The sequence below is a fragment of the Diceros bicornis genome, chromosome 25 (assembly GCF_020826845.1).
Source record: "Diceros bicornis minor isolate mBicDic1 chromosome 25, mDicBic1.mat.cur, whole genome shotgun sequence".
NCBI lineage: Eukaryota > Metazoa > Chordata > Mammalia > Perissodactyla > Rhinocerotidae > Diceros > Diceros bicornis.
In genome coordinates this window covers 22,841,064-22,855,855 of record NC_080764.1, presented here as the reverse complement: position 1 = coordinate 22,855,855, position 14,792 = coordinate 22,841,064, and the positions used below count along the sequence as shown (strand labels likewise).

The window sequence follows — 14,792 nt, the reverse complement described above, 5'->3', positions numbered from 1 at the left end:
CCAGTGCAGTTCTTCAAAGAAAAGCCTAGTATCCACTGTATTAATGAGCTTAGTGTGGGAGTAAAGAACCAGATAGGATCCTTGATGATGATTGAGCAGGCGGGACAGTGTGACTCTCTCCCTCAATCTAAGCAGCTCTATCTTTATCTCTCATATATGTTGAGCTTCTGCATATGCTTTCATTTGAAAAATGGGTTCAAAGTGAAGGAAAAGTTACTCAGCTATTGTGGACAGATGAAACTGCAAAGGGCTTAATATTCAGGCACAGAGGCTTGGTATAGCTTTGTTACTACACTTACCTTGTAGTTCTTCATTGCCAGAGCCTAAGCTGAAGGCATAAAATGTTAGGATTTGAGTCTCAAATGCTTGTTAATTATAATAGCAATAGTAAGCATTTATTGTTTATATGCTAGTCACTGTACTGTGTACTTTACATGCATTATCTCATTTGATCTTCATAATTACCCTTCAGGGTAGTCTTGTATCACTATTTTACAAATGGGCAAAGTGAGACTCAGCCATGGTGTCCAGAGTCACCAAGTCAAGGAATAGGGATGCTGGGACTTAAAGTTGGGTATTTGTCTTCAAAGTCTGAGCTCTTCATCATTACTCTATAAGGCTTATTGAATGTTATTATGTAATATTTTCTGAATTTCTTAATATTCTTATACGTCAAAGAGCAGTAAAATAAAAAATTTAAAGATTGTGACACCTTTCAAAATGATAATAGAATAGATAAAAAGCAAAGCTGCTCTGATTGAAGTAGTTATGAGGGACCTGGAGCTATGCCCTGTCTCTCTTTCTGACTACTCTTGCTCCAGAGGTGTCTGTGGGAAATCTACAGGTTCTTTGGAGTATATTCTGAAAATTATAGCCTTAGAAATAAGGATGATATCATAGGTATAATGTAACAATATTTTAAATTAGTTTATTGGTTTTCCATATAGAATATCAGTCATTCAAAAAGCACAGTTGAATTAAATGTTTTATTTCCTGACTTTTTAAGTTTTAAAAAATGCATCACAGCTGTTATAACACTCAGTTTAAAAGATTGAGTGATTTATCTAGTATAATTCATATACAAAGCTTCCTGACTTTGCTCTGTTGGTTTAAACATGTTATATTAATGCTGAAAATAAATCTAAAATTGTCTGCCTTCTTGTTGATAGTTTAATAGGATCACTATTATTTTATGTATATTTGATTTTGATAACGTGGAAAAAATGGTAAATGACTCTCTTTCTTTTTTAAAACAGGGATTGCTTGGCATTTTGTACAGAACCAGTTTTTGCCAGTTTAGCCAATGTTTTAGGTAACTGGGAAAATCTACCTTCCCCTGTATCTCCAGACATTAAGGATTATAAACTTTATGATGTAGAAACTAAATATGGTTTGCTTCAGGTATGTATTTTTATTCATCATATGAAAAGTTTTTTCCTTCAAAATTGTTTTTGGCTATCTCAAACTTATTAGCCATGTAAACTACTTTATGTAAACCTTTGCATCTTTTCAGTAATTTAAAAATTATTACTATGTCCTAGACTTTTTCTACAGTTTATTGTTAGGCTTAAATCATGTTTGAAATGTATGAAACATAACACCGGTAACCTTTGGAGAAGAGCACTTATTGACTGGTGGATGGGATGGTTCCCTTTTGATTTTTTTTGTTTTAAAACTTGTAAATGCGTTTTATGAACAAAACATTAAATTGAAATAATAAATTACTTATTAAAAATAAAAAATTACATCTTTAAGGAAATTATTTAATAGGTACAAGAGATATTATTAGCCTTTTCATATATGTCCAGTTTTTCTGATTTTCCTTTCCCTGCTTACCAAAATACCTTCAGTTCTATAGGATAAATTTATGCAGTAAATTCTTATTTCCTTGGGGACAGAGATCATTTTATTTATTGTTTTTTTAACAGCTTTATTAGGGTATAATTAATTGGCATACAGTAAACGTCACATATTCAAAATATACAATTTTATAAGTTTGACATATATACCTGTGAAACCATCACCACAATCAAAATAATACACATATCCATGACCCCTCAAAGTGTCCTCATACTCTTTGTAATCCCTCCGTCCTGCTCCTTGCTATCTTTCTATCTCTTGTCCCAGGAAACCACTGACTTGCTTTCTGTCACTATGAATCACTAGAATTTTGTAAATGGGATCATATGATACATACTCTTTTTTTTTGGCCTGGCTTCTTTCAGTCACCCTAATTATTTTGAGATTCATTCATATTGTTGCACGTCAATACTTTTTTTTATTGCTGAGTAGTAGTCCATTGTACGAGTATACCGTAGTTTGTCCATTCACCTGTTGGTGGTCAGTTGGGTTGTTTTCAGTTTTTGGTATTGCAAATAAAGCGGCAATGAACATTCATGCACAAGTTTTTGTATGGACTTCTGCTCTCATTTCTCTTGGTTAAATACCTAGGAGTAGAATGGCTAGGTCAAATGGTATGTATATATTTCTTTTCTTTCTTTCTTTTTTTTTTTGGTGAGGAAGATTGGCCTTGAGCTAACACCTGTTGCCAATCTTCCTCTTTTTGCTTGAGGAAGATCAGCCAGTCTTCCTCTATTTTGTATGTGGGTTGCTGCCACCTTGATGAGCAGTATGGGTCTGCACCTGGGATCCAAACCCACGAACTCCAGGCCTCCAAAGTGGAGTGTGCTGAACTTAACCAGTACGCCACTGGGCTGGCCCCTATTTCATTTTTTAAAGAACGGACAAACTGTTTTCCAAAGTGGTAGTACCATTTTACATTCCCACTACATCTTTGCCAAAACTTAGTACACTTGGTCCTTTTAATTTTAACTATTCTAATAGGTGTGCAATGGTATTTTAATTTGGAGTTTTAACTTGCATTTCCCTGATGAATAATGATGTTGAACACCTTTTCATGTGCTTCTTTGCCATGTGAATATCTTTTTTGGTGAACTGTTTGTTCAGATCTTTTGCCCATTCTTTGAATAGGTTGTTTGTTTTCTATTATTGAGTTTTGAGATTTCTTTATATATTGTGGACAAAGATCTTTTATCAGATACATGATTTACAAATATTTCCTCCTGGTCTGTGGCTTATCTTATTCTCATAACAGTATATATTTTTTAATTGCAGTAAAATACACATAAAATTTATCATCTTAACTCTTTTTAGATTTGCAGTCCAGTAGCATTAAGTACATTCACATTGTTGTGCAACCATCACCACCATCCATCTCCAGAACTCTTTTTACCTTGCAAAACTGAAGCTGGGGCCAGCCCCATGGCTGAGTGGTTAAAGTTCCGCACGTTGCGCTTTGGTGGCCTGGGTTCGCGGGTTTGGATCCTGGATGTGGACCTACTCCACTTATCAGCCATGCTGTGGAGGCATCCCACATACAAAAAATAGAGGAGGATTGGCACAGATGTTAGCTCAGGGCTAATCTCCCTCACCAAAAAAACACAAAAAACAACATAAAAGCTGAAGCTGTACCTGTTAAACAATAACTTACCGTACCACCCCTGCCTCTGCCCCCCGGCCACTGGCAACCACTATTCTCTGTTTGTCACTGGTTTATTTCACTTCTCATAATGTCCTCAAGGTTTATCCATGTTGTAGTATGTGTCAAAATTTCCTTCTGTTTTTAAGGCTGAATAATATTCCATTGTATGTATTTACCACATAATGTTTATTCTTTTTTTTTTTTTTTTTTTGGTGAGGAAAATTAGCCCTGAGCTAACATCTGTCGCCAGTCCTCCTCTTGCTGGGGGAGACTGATCCTAGGCTAACATCAGTGCCCATCTTCCTCCACTTTCTGTGGGACGCCACCACAGTATGGCTTGACAAGCAGTGCGTCAGTGCGCGCCTGGGATCCAAACCCCAGGTTGCCGCAGCGGAGCGCACGCACTTAACCACTGTGCCACCGGGCCGACCCCTGCATAATGTTTATTCATTCGTTGATGGGACACTTGGGTTGCTTCTAAGTGTTCCAAGTTGAACATGAGTGTACAAATATCTCTTAGAGACCCTGCTTTCAATTCTTTTGGGGATATACCCAGAAGTGGAATTGTTAGATATTATGGTGATTAAATTTTTAATTTTTTAAGGCACAGGCGTACTGTTTTCCATAGCAGCTGCACCATTTTACATTTCCACCAGTAATGCAGAAGGATTCTAATCTCTCCATGTACTCACCAACATTTGTTATTTTCTGATTTTTGATAGTAGCCATACTAATGGGAGTGAGGTGGTATCTTATTGTAGTTTTGATTTGCATTTTCTTAATGGTTAGTGAATCTGAGCATCTTTTCATGTGCTTATTGGCCATTTATATATCTTCTTTGAGAAATGTGTATTCAAGTCCTTTGCCCATTTTTGAATCAGGTTGTTTGGTTTTTGTTGTTGTTGAGTTGTAGGATATCTTCATATATTCTAGATATTAACCTCTTATCAGGTACATGATTTGCAAATATTTTCTCCCATTCTGTGAGTTGCCTTTTCACTCAATTGATTTTGTCCTTTGATGCACAGAAGTTTTTTATTTTGTTGATTTTTTCTTTTGTTACATGTGCATTTTGTGTCATCCAAGAAGTCATTGCCAAATCCAATGTCATGAAGCTTTTCTCTTATGTTTTCTTCTAAGAGAAGTTCTGGGTCTTACGTTTAGGTCTTTGATCCATTTTCAGTTAATTTTTATATGTGATTTAAGGTAGGGGTCCAACTTTATTCTTTTACATGTGGGTATCCAATTTTCTCAGCATCCTTTGTTGAAACTTCTGTCCTTTCCCCATTCAATGGGCTTAGTACCTTTGTTGAAAATCATTTGACCATATATGCTAGAGTTTATTTCTGGGCTTCCTATTCTATTCCATTGGTTTATATGTCTGTCATTGTATCAATACCACACTGTTTTGAGTACTGTAGTTTTGTAGTAAGCATCTGAATTTTTTTTCCCCTAACCGTAAAATGGTTCCAAAGATTAACTGAGATAATTATGTAAAAGCACCTACCAAATGAGTCCCTAAAATATACAATAAGCATGCAGTAGGTTTTTTTCCTTATAAAGTTGGGAAAACTTTTCTAGACTTGAAAAACTTTGCATATTTTATAAACTATATTTGAGGAATAAGCATTTTTAAAAATGTAAATCTTACATGAATTTCATGGGTTCAAATGTGTTAATACTGGAGAACATTCATTTGAGAAATATTACTAAGCCCCTAATTGTTTTTTGTACTAGTCACTGAGGATAAATATTCAGGCAATTAGAAATAGCAGGTTGCATCTCAGGAAGTAGTGAAAAATAAAGCTGAAAAGATAGAAAAAGGCCTTGTTGGTGATGGAGAACACTGAAGAATTTTAAGCAGGGCAAATGACCTGGTCTGATGTGCATTTTAGAGCTATTACTCTAGAAGAGTGGAATTTTGGGGAAAACATAAGGGAAATAATCCCTACTATATAGGGTTATTTTCCAAATCAAATGTGTAAATTTATAAGTGCTTAGCATAGTGCTTGCATGTAAAAAATAGTTAATGACAGTTAAAAAAATCTCTTGGTTGGGGCTGGCCCGGTGGTATGGTGGTTGAGTTTGCACGCTCTGCTTCGGTGGTGCGGGGTTCGCGGGTTCAGACCCCGAGTGCGGACGTACACACCGCTCATTAAACCATGCTGTGGTGGGATCCCATATACAAAATAGAGGAAGACTGGCACAGGTGTTAGCTCAGGGCCAGTCTTCCTCACCAAAAAAAACTATATCTTGGTCAAAAATGGTAGGAAGGACTAGAGATACAGAGTGGAATTATGCAAAGGTAGAATAGGCCCTGATGACTGACTGGGTTTGGGGGCTGGGAGTGGTATGGAGTCTGATATGATTTCCCACACTTATTAAGTTAATATACCAGCATTTGAAATAATTCACCAGCTGGGACCTACACAGGTTCAGTGACTTGCTCAAAGTGGCAAGGCTAGTAAGTGTTGAAGTGGGGCTAGGAATCCAGATATCTTCTAAGGTAATACTCTTTACACTCTTTACCTTTGACCTGCCTTCGTGTTGAAAACTGTAAGGGATTTTTTAGAGAATTCATTCTCATATTTGTTCATTCAGCAAATATTTATTGGAGAGCTGTATGTATGGCATAGTTCTCGGTGCTAAAGATATGGCAGTGAACAAAACAGACACAAATTCCTGCCTTTTGGATCTTACATTCTAATGGAAGAAGAAAGTCAATAAAATAAATATATAATACGTTAGATTGTAAGTACTTGTGGAGAGAAAAAGGGAAGAGGGGATAGTTTGGATGGGGAGGAAAGAGGACTTGTACTTTTGAATAGGGTAGTGAGGAAATCTATCACTGAAAAGGAGACATTTGAGTAAAGACCTGAAAAAAACAAAGAAGCAAGCGATATAGATACTTGGGAAAAGAATGATCCAGGCAGAGAGAACAGCAAGTGCAAAGTCCCTGAGATAGAATCATGCATGACATGTTCAAAGAATAGTAAAACACGTGGAGTGGTGGAGAGGAGTAAATAAGAGGATTAGTAGTAGAGGATAAGGTCAGCGAGTTAGCGAGTGGTTAGGTCCTGTGAGGCCTGAAAGCCAGAGAAATACTTTGGTATTTTACTCTGAGGAAAAGGAAAAGCCTTTGGAAGATTTCGAGCAGGAAAGTGACATAATCTGGGTTATGTTTTAACAGAATTCCTCTAGCTGCTGTATTGCAGATTAAGCTGTAGAAAGGTAAGCACAGAAGCAAAGAGATGAGGTATGTGGCCGCTACAGTAATACAGGCCAGAGATGATGATGGTCCAGGGTAGGGAAGGTGATAAGATAGGATCAAATTCTAAGTGTATTTTGATGTGAAGGTATTGGAATTTGCGGATAGATTTGCTATATAAGAAAAATAGAGTAGTGCAAAATAACTCAAAGGTTTTTGTTCCAAGCAACTGTAAAAAATGAAGTGGCCATTAGCTGATATGGGAAAGACTGCAGGAAGAGAGAATTGAATAGTAGGGGAAGCTCAGTTTTGGATCCTTATAAAATTGAGATACTTATAAAGCATTCAAGGGGGGAGAAGTCAAGAAGGCAGTCAGATAATCAAGTCTGAGCTTCAAAACAGAGGGCCAGGCTGGAGATATTTGGGGGTAATCAGCGTATAGATGGTATTTAAAGCCGTGAAAACACTGAGCAAGAGTAGATGGAAAATTCAGAGGTCTAAACATGGAGTCCAGGAGGTTGGGGTGATGAGGAAGAACTAGCAAAATAGGCTGGAAAGCAGTGACCAATGGAGTTGGAGGAAAACCTGGGAGAATGGTGTCCTGTTAAGTCAGAGAGCATTAGTTTGCCAAAATCTACTCCTGGAAACAGAAATCTAGTCTTCATTTTTGGTTAACAAATTCCGTGGTAATCTCAGGCACAAATGTAAAAATTACCAAATACTAATCCAGTGTGTGAATGAGTGGACATCAGTTAATATTTGAAAACTGAGCACACTACTACTCAGAAAAACTGAATTTCAATATGAAGTGTAAGTATATAAAAATATCAAGAATTAGTATCAAATTGACAAAGGTGTCTCTTGAAATTTACTATCTATAATGCAGGAACCAAAGATTCCCTCAGTTTTCAAACTCAGGAATTGAATAAATTTGGATAGCAAAGTACTTTTGTATCATCTTTTCTTTTGCTTCTGTGCATATAGAATGGAACTTGATAAATAGTTGTACTCTGGTTTTATAACTAGGTTTTTCCTGCTAATGCTTAGATTGTCTTGGCAACTGAGAATATCTACACTTTTGCATTTATGATGAAATTTAATTGTTGCCTGACATAAAAAATCTTTTATTGGGAGAAGCAGCAGTTGTGATTTTTATGAGACATTTTATTATTGTAATTGAAAGGAGTTTTATTTAATGTAAAAATATCTGGTTATTTTTCTGTTTACAGGTTTCTGAAGGATTGTCATTTTTGCATAGCAGTGTGAAAATGGTTCATGGAAATATTACACCTGAAAATATAATTTTGAATAAGAGTGGAGCCTGGAAAATAATGGGCTTTGATTTTTGTGTATCATCGACCAATCCTTCTGAACAAGAGGTAATGAGGATTTTAGTCTCTTAATTTTTTAAGGCTGTGGAAATTTGTGATTGCTTCTGGAATGGACTAGAGAATTTATAAGCCTGATGAATGTGTAGAAATAGGCTATGTGGTACAGTGGTATGTTTAAATATATAGCTTTATAGAAAATTTCTAGTGTTTATTGTACCTAAGAGTATTCTTCAGCTCATTAATTCCGCAGTAGTTAATGTTACTTGAGAAAAGGATGCTAGAGTTAAGCAAATTTGAAAACTATTGGGTTAAGTAGGTTTTTTGCTCAGAATATCAAGTACACTAACAAACATCGTGAATCTCTAGCGGTGTTTCCCCTACTTACTATTGGACCACAAAATCTTCTTTAGGGAGCGTGATAACAACAGTAACAATGATAATAATAACTAACATTTACTGAAGCATTTTTCTAAACGCTTTTTATGTATTTACTTATTTAATTCTCGCAACAACTCAGTGAGGTATAGGAATAATACAGATGAGTAAGTTAGGCTCATAGAATAAAATAACCTGCCTAAGTTTAGGCAGGTGGTCAGTGGTGGAGCTAGGATTTGAACCTAGTCTTTCTGCTTCCAGAGCACCTGGTACTTAGTGATTTTGATACCTACCTATTTATACTTAGGAAAATATTGCAATATTTCAAGTTTTTACTATATGTAGTTGTTAAAGGGACCATGATTTGACCTAAGCTAGATTTGTAATTTAAGTAAACATTTTTAAGGGAAGCAGAAAGAATTAGTATTGATTGGTTGAGTATATTCTATGGGTCAGGAACTGTGCTAGGTTTGTTTTCTATACATTTGTTTAATCTTACAATAACCTTTTGAACCTATTAACTAAATCACGTAACTAGTTAGTGAAAGAACAAGGTTTCAAACAATAATCTTTTTGAGCCCATAAAACTTGAAGCCTGTGTGTGTCATAAAACATATGCCAGACCTTTCCATATTCATACTGCATCTTATAGTGATAATTTGTCATCTGGAAGAGAGCTCCAAAAATCTCAAAGTTATAAGAGTTCTTATTCTTATCTCTCAGTTTGTTGCGTGCACTTTCTAGATTTGGGAATTTAGGAATTTTAGGAATGAAGGTGGTGGTGACATTTTTACTTGCATGAATGAATATGAATTTAAAACTAGATTGCTGCTGCTTGATAGTGGTTTGCTTTAATTTGAAATATTTAATTTATATAATCCCTTTTCTGTCTTATTATAGCCTAAGTTTCCTTGTAAAGAATGGGACCCAAATTTACCGTCATTGTGTCTTCCAAATCCTGAATATTTGGCTCCTGAATACATACTTTCTGTGAGCTGTGAAACAGCCAGTGATATGTACTCTCTAGGAACTGTCATGTATGCTGTATTTAATAAAGGGAAACCTATATTTGAAGTTAACAAGCAAGATATTTACAAGAGTTTCAGTAGGCAGTTGGATCAGGTATTTGCCTATAAATATTTGCTTGCATTTAAAACGTATTAAATGTTTCTTTGATTTTTTTTTTCCAAAATGTATTCAGAAGATTCTCTAAAATGAGGTGAATGTCTCGTGTTTTAAGTTCGCATAAAATCAACTTAACAGAAGTAATTCTCTGAATAATGAGGATTAGTTAAAGTTTGCTACTATAACTTTAGTCATGGCATTTATTTACTAGAGTAAATATTGAAATATGGTCTAAAATATTTGGCATTTTGTTTTAGGCATAGAAACTATTTTAGATATTAAAGATAAGTGTGTTAATTATCTTGCAACAGTAGAATTAGATTTGTTCAGTCTAAAAATATATTTTTGAGAGGACCGGCCTGGTGGCGCAAGCGGTTAAGTGCGTGTGTTCCACTGTGGCGGCCTGGGGTTCGCCTGTTTGGATCCCGGGCGCACACCGACGCACTGCTTGGCAAGCCCTGCTGTGGCGGCATCCCGTATAAAGTGGAGGAAGATGGGCACGGATGTTAGCCCAGGGCCAGTCTTCCTCAGCAAATAAAGAGGAGGATTGACAGATGTTAGCACAGGGCTGATCTTCCTCACAAAAAAAAAAAATTTTTGAGTAAATTTCAGAGTTTTCTTCAATAGACTATTGACAATATAAATGCGTATCTTTTTGAGTATTTTGTATTCATATTTAATACTATCACTCTTTTGAATAGTTGAGTCGTTTAGGATCTAGTTCACTTACAAATGTACCTGAGGAAGTCCGTGAACACGTAAAACTACTGTTAAATGTAACTCCAACTGTAAGACCAGATGCAGATCAAATGACAAAGGTGAGTACACATGAATTCCTGCCTTAAGTGGAGGGACAAAAAAATGAGTTAAAGTAGATTAAATGCTTCTAAAGCAAAATTTAGTCAGATGTAGTCCCCAGACAAATATTCAACTTCTTTTAATCTTAAACAGTTAAATAATTTATGTATATCGTTGCTCTTATATAAAATTAAGATTTAAAATAAATGGAGTCCTAACAGTCAGAATTCAACATGCAGAAATTGTGGACACCCCAAGAAATCATAGCCCTCTAATTCACTCATGTAAGCATGAATTTTAGTAGAATAAATGGTAATCTTTAGGGCTTCAAGATATTTTACTTAATCACTTTCAATATTTTACTAGTTACGTAAAGAAAAAGTTACTGCCCAGATGACTTACAAGTCCTGATTCTGAAAATTTGAATTTGTAAAGGAAAATAATTTGTTTATTACTTCCTTATTCTGATTTTTATAATTAGAATTTTTATTAAGTGGTCTATAGCATTTTGCTAAATGTTTCTGAATATTTTTTCACCATGCTGTGGCAGTTTCAGGTATGAGAAGTACTTTAATATTTATCAAAATAATTTTATTTACTTGTTTTAGATTCCCTTCTTTGATGATGTTGGTGCAGTAACACTGCAGTATTTTGATACCTTATTCCAAAGAGATAATCTTCAGAAATCACAGTTTTTTAAAGGATTGCCAAAGGTTCTACCAAAACTACCCAAGGTTTGTTGTTGATCAGTTTCTTATTATAGTCAGGATTTTAGAACTTAAAATTTCCGTGACTTACTGTAATAACTCTTCCAAAGAAAGAAATATAATTTTGCTTTAGGTGTATAAATGATTATAAAAGGCTGCAGACTGAAGCCAAAAGTTTAGTAGACCTTTTTTGCATGGTCCAAAAATAATGAAATAGGATAAGAAAATTAGAAAGATACTACCTATGCAACCTGTGCACTTGAACACTAAATGTCTGAAGAAAAGTCCATAAGCTGTCATTGTAGAAATCTGTGCCTCACCAGCAATTAAGGGGATACTTCTGTATTGATACTAGCCTCTCCAGTTCCTTTAACTCTCCCTCTCTGGCTTATTAAATCATGAGTGTAATGTAGTCTAAAAAATGTAGGTGAATGCTAAAGAAGCCACTGGTTGGAAAACTAGCAATTCCTGGTTGCAGAAATATCTCAAATGTTTAATCTATCAGATATTCATTGATTATATACTGTTTGTCTAGCCTTTTACTGAGATGCTTTGGAGACTAAAGAGGAAACATAAAGTATTGTCCTTGCTCCCTTACAGTAAGTGTTGTTGCATGAAACAACAATTAACAATACAGGACAGTGTTTAAGTTGTGTGGTATGAATCATAAGTAATGAAGGAATTAAGAGGAGAAACATATTAGTGAAGACTTATTAGGGAAGGTTTCCATAAGGAAGCATGACCATATCTTCCCTTTTATCTGTGACATTCCCAAGTTATGCCTTTTGTCCTGGTATAATTAGCAATAGCACCCCATTTTACTCTCGAGTGTCCCAGTTTCAACCATAAATTATATTGTCACCGTACCCAAAGGGATTGGAGATTTTAGACTGTAACTGCAATGTTAATCCTAAAGACCTGAAATAAAATTTAGTTTTATGAAAACATTTTTGCCTTTCAGCGTGTCGTCGTGCAGAGAATTTTGCCTTGTTTGACTTCAGAATTTGTAAACCCTGACATGGTACCTTTTGTTTTGCCCAATGTTCTACTGATTGCTGAAGAATGCACCAAAGAAGAATATGTCAGATTAATTCTACCTGAACTTGGCCCTGTCTTTAAACAGCAGGAGCCAATCCAGGTATGTATGTAGATTTTTTTCCTATTTATCTGCTGTTATTCAGTGATGTTAGTCAATGATAACTATCATTAAAAACAAAAGGAATGGATATACGACTTTTTAAAAATTGAGGTAAGTATAAGAGACTTTCCATTAGTCAGAAGCTATTTTGCTTATGTTTGAAGTGAACATTCGTAAAATTATAATTGAACTTTGCAAGTAAATGTCTACAGCTCTCCACAAGTTACCATCTCAGAAAATAAATTGTAACGAGATTTTGCTATACTGTTCCCACTGGCCTTATTGAAAGTTATAGGTTTGGGAAAAGAAGTATTTCTTTTTCTCCTGCACTTTTAAGTATTTCTGTTTCTTTGTTTTTTGTTTGTTTTGTTATTCGAGTCTTTAATTTATAGATGGTTTATGCCAGTTATTCTTCTTTATTTTATTGCTAATAAACAGTTGTATCAGAAGAGGGAAAATGCTTACAGCACCATGGAAGTAATTTGTGTGTGTATTGTAAGTGAAAAATGTAATTAGTCCCTGATGTAGACTCTTAAAATATTAACTTGCTACGTTCAAGGTAGTCTTGGATTTAAGAACAGTAAGGTCATACACCTGGGTTTGAATCTGGCTTTCTTCATCTCCTTACTAGAAGTATGACTTGGATAAATCATTCCTCTCTTAAAACTTCCATTTTGCTTATTTCTAAAATGAAAGGGGTTGAGATTAAATGAAATTTTTGGCACACAGTAAATGTTATTACATGTTTCTGCCACTGCATGGCAAAAACAACTTATTAGTAAACCATCAATTACCTGATTTAATGGTTTTATGACAGGCTATTTGTGGTCCTTCCCTCAAAAGGAGGGGAACAGAAGGAAGTCTGGTGATAAGGCAAGTGTTCCTATGGCTGAGGAAAGGGAGGATGAGGGAACTGTAGGCTCTGAAGCAGAGTTCCCCAAATATGGTCAAGGTGTCAGGAGGGAAAGTAGTGGAGCCACATGTTCACTAAGCTATATATCAGTCAAGACAGTATCCTAAGGAATTCATCATCTGAATTCTTATTTGCCTCCATTGTTTGGTATTTTTTTTTTTTTCTCTTAGTAGTCCAGCTAAAAGTTCCTTCTGAAAAATTTTAACTGAGCCTTGGCAAAACTAAGGAAAAATAAGTATTCTGCACAAGTGGAAGGTGCAGTTTGTTCCTTATAATTTAGGTATGTGGTGGCAGCTAGGTAAAAAACAAATGATCAGGGACAATTGAAGATGTTCCATTTTAGAATTTTTCCTGACAGTCCTTTTCATTTCTCTACCTTTTCTTCTTCTCTTGAACTTCATAGAAGCCAAGTGATGGAATTTACTTCTTTGGGACATCTGACTTTGCTGCCCTCAGGCTTTTATTTTTTTACCCAGTAGCTTTCCAGATAGTTGGTACTTGTGGATGAGTGATGTATTACTGAAGATATGTGAGAGTTAGGAAATTAGTCTTTATTTAAATGTTTAAACTGAGAGCAAATGTTAAATATTGTGCTTCCAGAAATGTGAGAGACTTGATTTGTATGTTTTTGTTTTCCATGCCCTCAGGCTAGCAACATGGTAAGTGTCAAAATATATAGCTTATTCTTTTGAAGATACTTTAAATTTTGGCATATATAAACTCTTGTAAAGATGCTAGACTTGAATGCATGGTTCCCTTTTTCTACGCAGATTTTGTTAATTTTCCTACAAAAAATGGATTTGCTGCTAACCAAAACTCCTCCTGATGACATAAAGAACAGTGTCCTACCAATGGTTTACAGAGCACTAGAGGCTCCTTCCATTCAGATCCAGGTATAATACTTGATTTTTTTTTCCTTTAATGATGATTTTGATTCTTAAAGCAAAAGAAAGAAGTAAAGTACATTTTGGGTTTAAGTTATAAAATCTTTTATATAAAACTCAATATTATATGTTAATCCATTGAATTGCATTATACACTGTTACTAAAATGTATCCACTCCTAATTAATTTAAAGAATCAATTGACAGATACCTGTATTAATGAAGTAAAATGATTAGTTGCTTTTTTTTCTTTTTTATCAGAAATGTACTATTGTAGAAGGTTTGATTTATTGTAGTTTGGATTATTTTATACCTTCTTCCTAAGTGAGTAATTAACATATGAAACAAAATGTCAAAGATATATGTGCCTTTTTCTTATGAAAATATTAAGTAGGTACTTCTCATACTCATAATTTTTTTTCATGCTTGGTAACTCAGTCTTCTGTTTAGAAATGTTATACCTTCTGCATTGAAGTTAATTTGTATAGCAGGTAGATAGAAAAGCAGACGGTAATTTAGTGTGACCATTCGTATTGCATTTATAGTCATGCTTTTGTGTCACAAAGGTGATATTAAAGCATCTTGTACTTTGCCAAACTTTTACTTTTGTAGCTTTGCTATTAAAATTTTGGTTCTATGGGCTATCTGTTGAGAAAAATATTTTGGATCACTATAAAAAGTGTAATTTAGTTTTTTGGCCTTTCTTTTACTTTGGAAAATAAATTCTTATGTTAAGAACATCTCACTGTATAAATGGTTTCATATTTAAAAATTTATAGTGTCTTTGCCAGTATAGAAATTCTGGTAAAGAA

General features: G+C 34.9%; 1 protein-coding gene across 4 annotated transcripts in view; it reads left to right on the top strand.

Annotated features, from left to right (window-relative positions):
- Nucleotides 1–14,792, top strand: part of SCYL2 (SCY1 like pseudokinase 2) — a 68,386-nt gene that overhangs the window by 33,333 nt on the left and 20,261 nt on the right. For 3 of the 4 annotated variants that reach the window (XM_058568578.1, XM_058568579.1, XM_058568581.1), the window contains 7 exons: nt 1,257–1,401; nt 7,940–8,089; nt 9,317–9,538; nt 10,243–10,359; nt 10,948–11,073; nt 12,008–12,184; nt 13,868–13,990. In XM_058568578.1, the coding sequence (XP_058424561.1) occupies nt 1,257–1,401; nt 7,940–8,089; nt 9,317–9,538; nt 10,243–10,359; nt 10,948–11,073; nt 12,008–12,184; nt 13,868–13,990 (1,060 nt within the window). The remainder of the gene's footprint in view (nt 1–1,256; nt 1,402–7,939; nt 8,090–9,316; nt 9,539–10,242; nt 10,360–10,947; nt 11,074–12,007; nt 12,185–13,867; nt 13,991–14,792) is intronic. The other variant, XM_058568580.1, reaches the window with a different exon arrangement.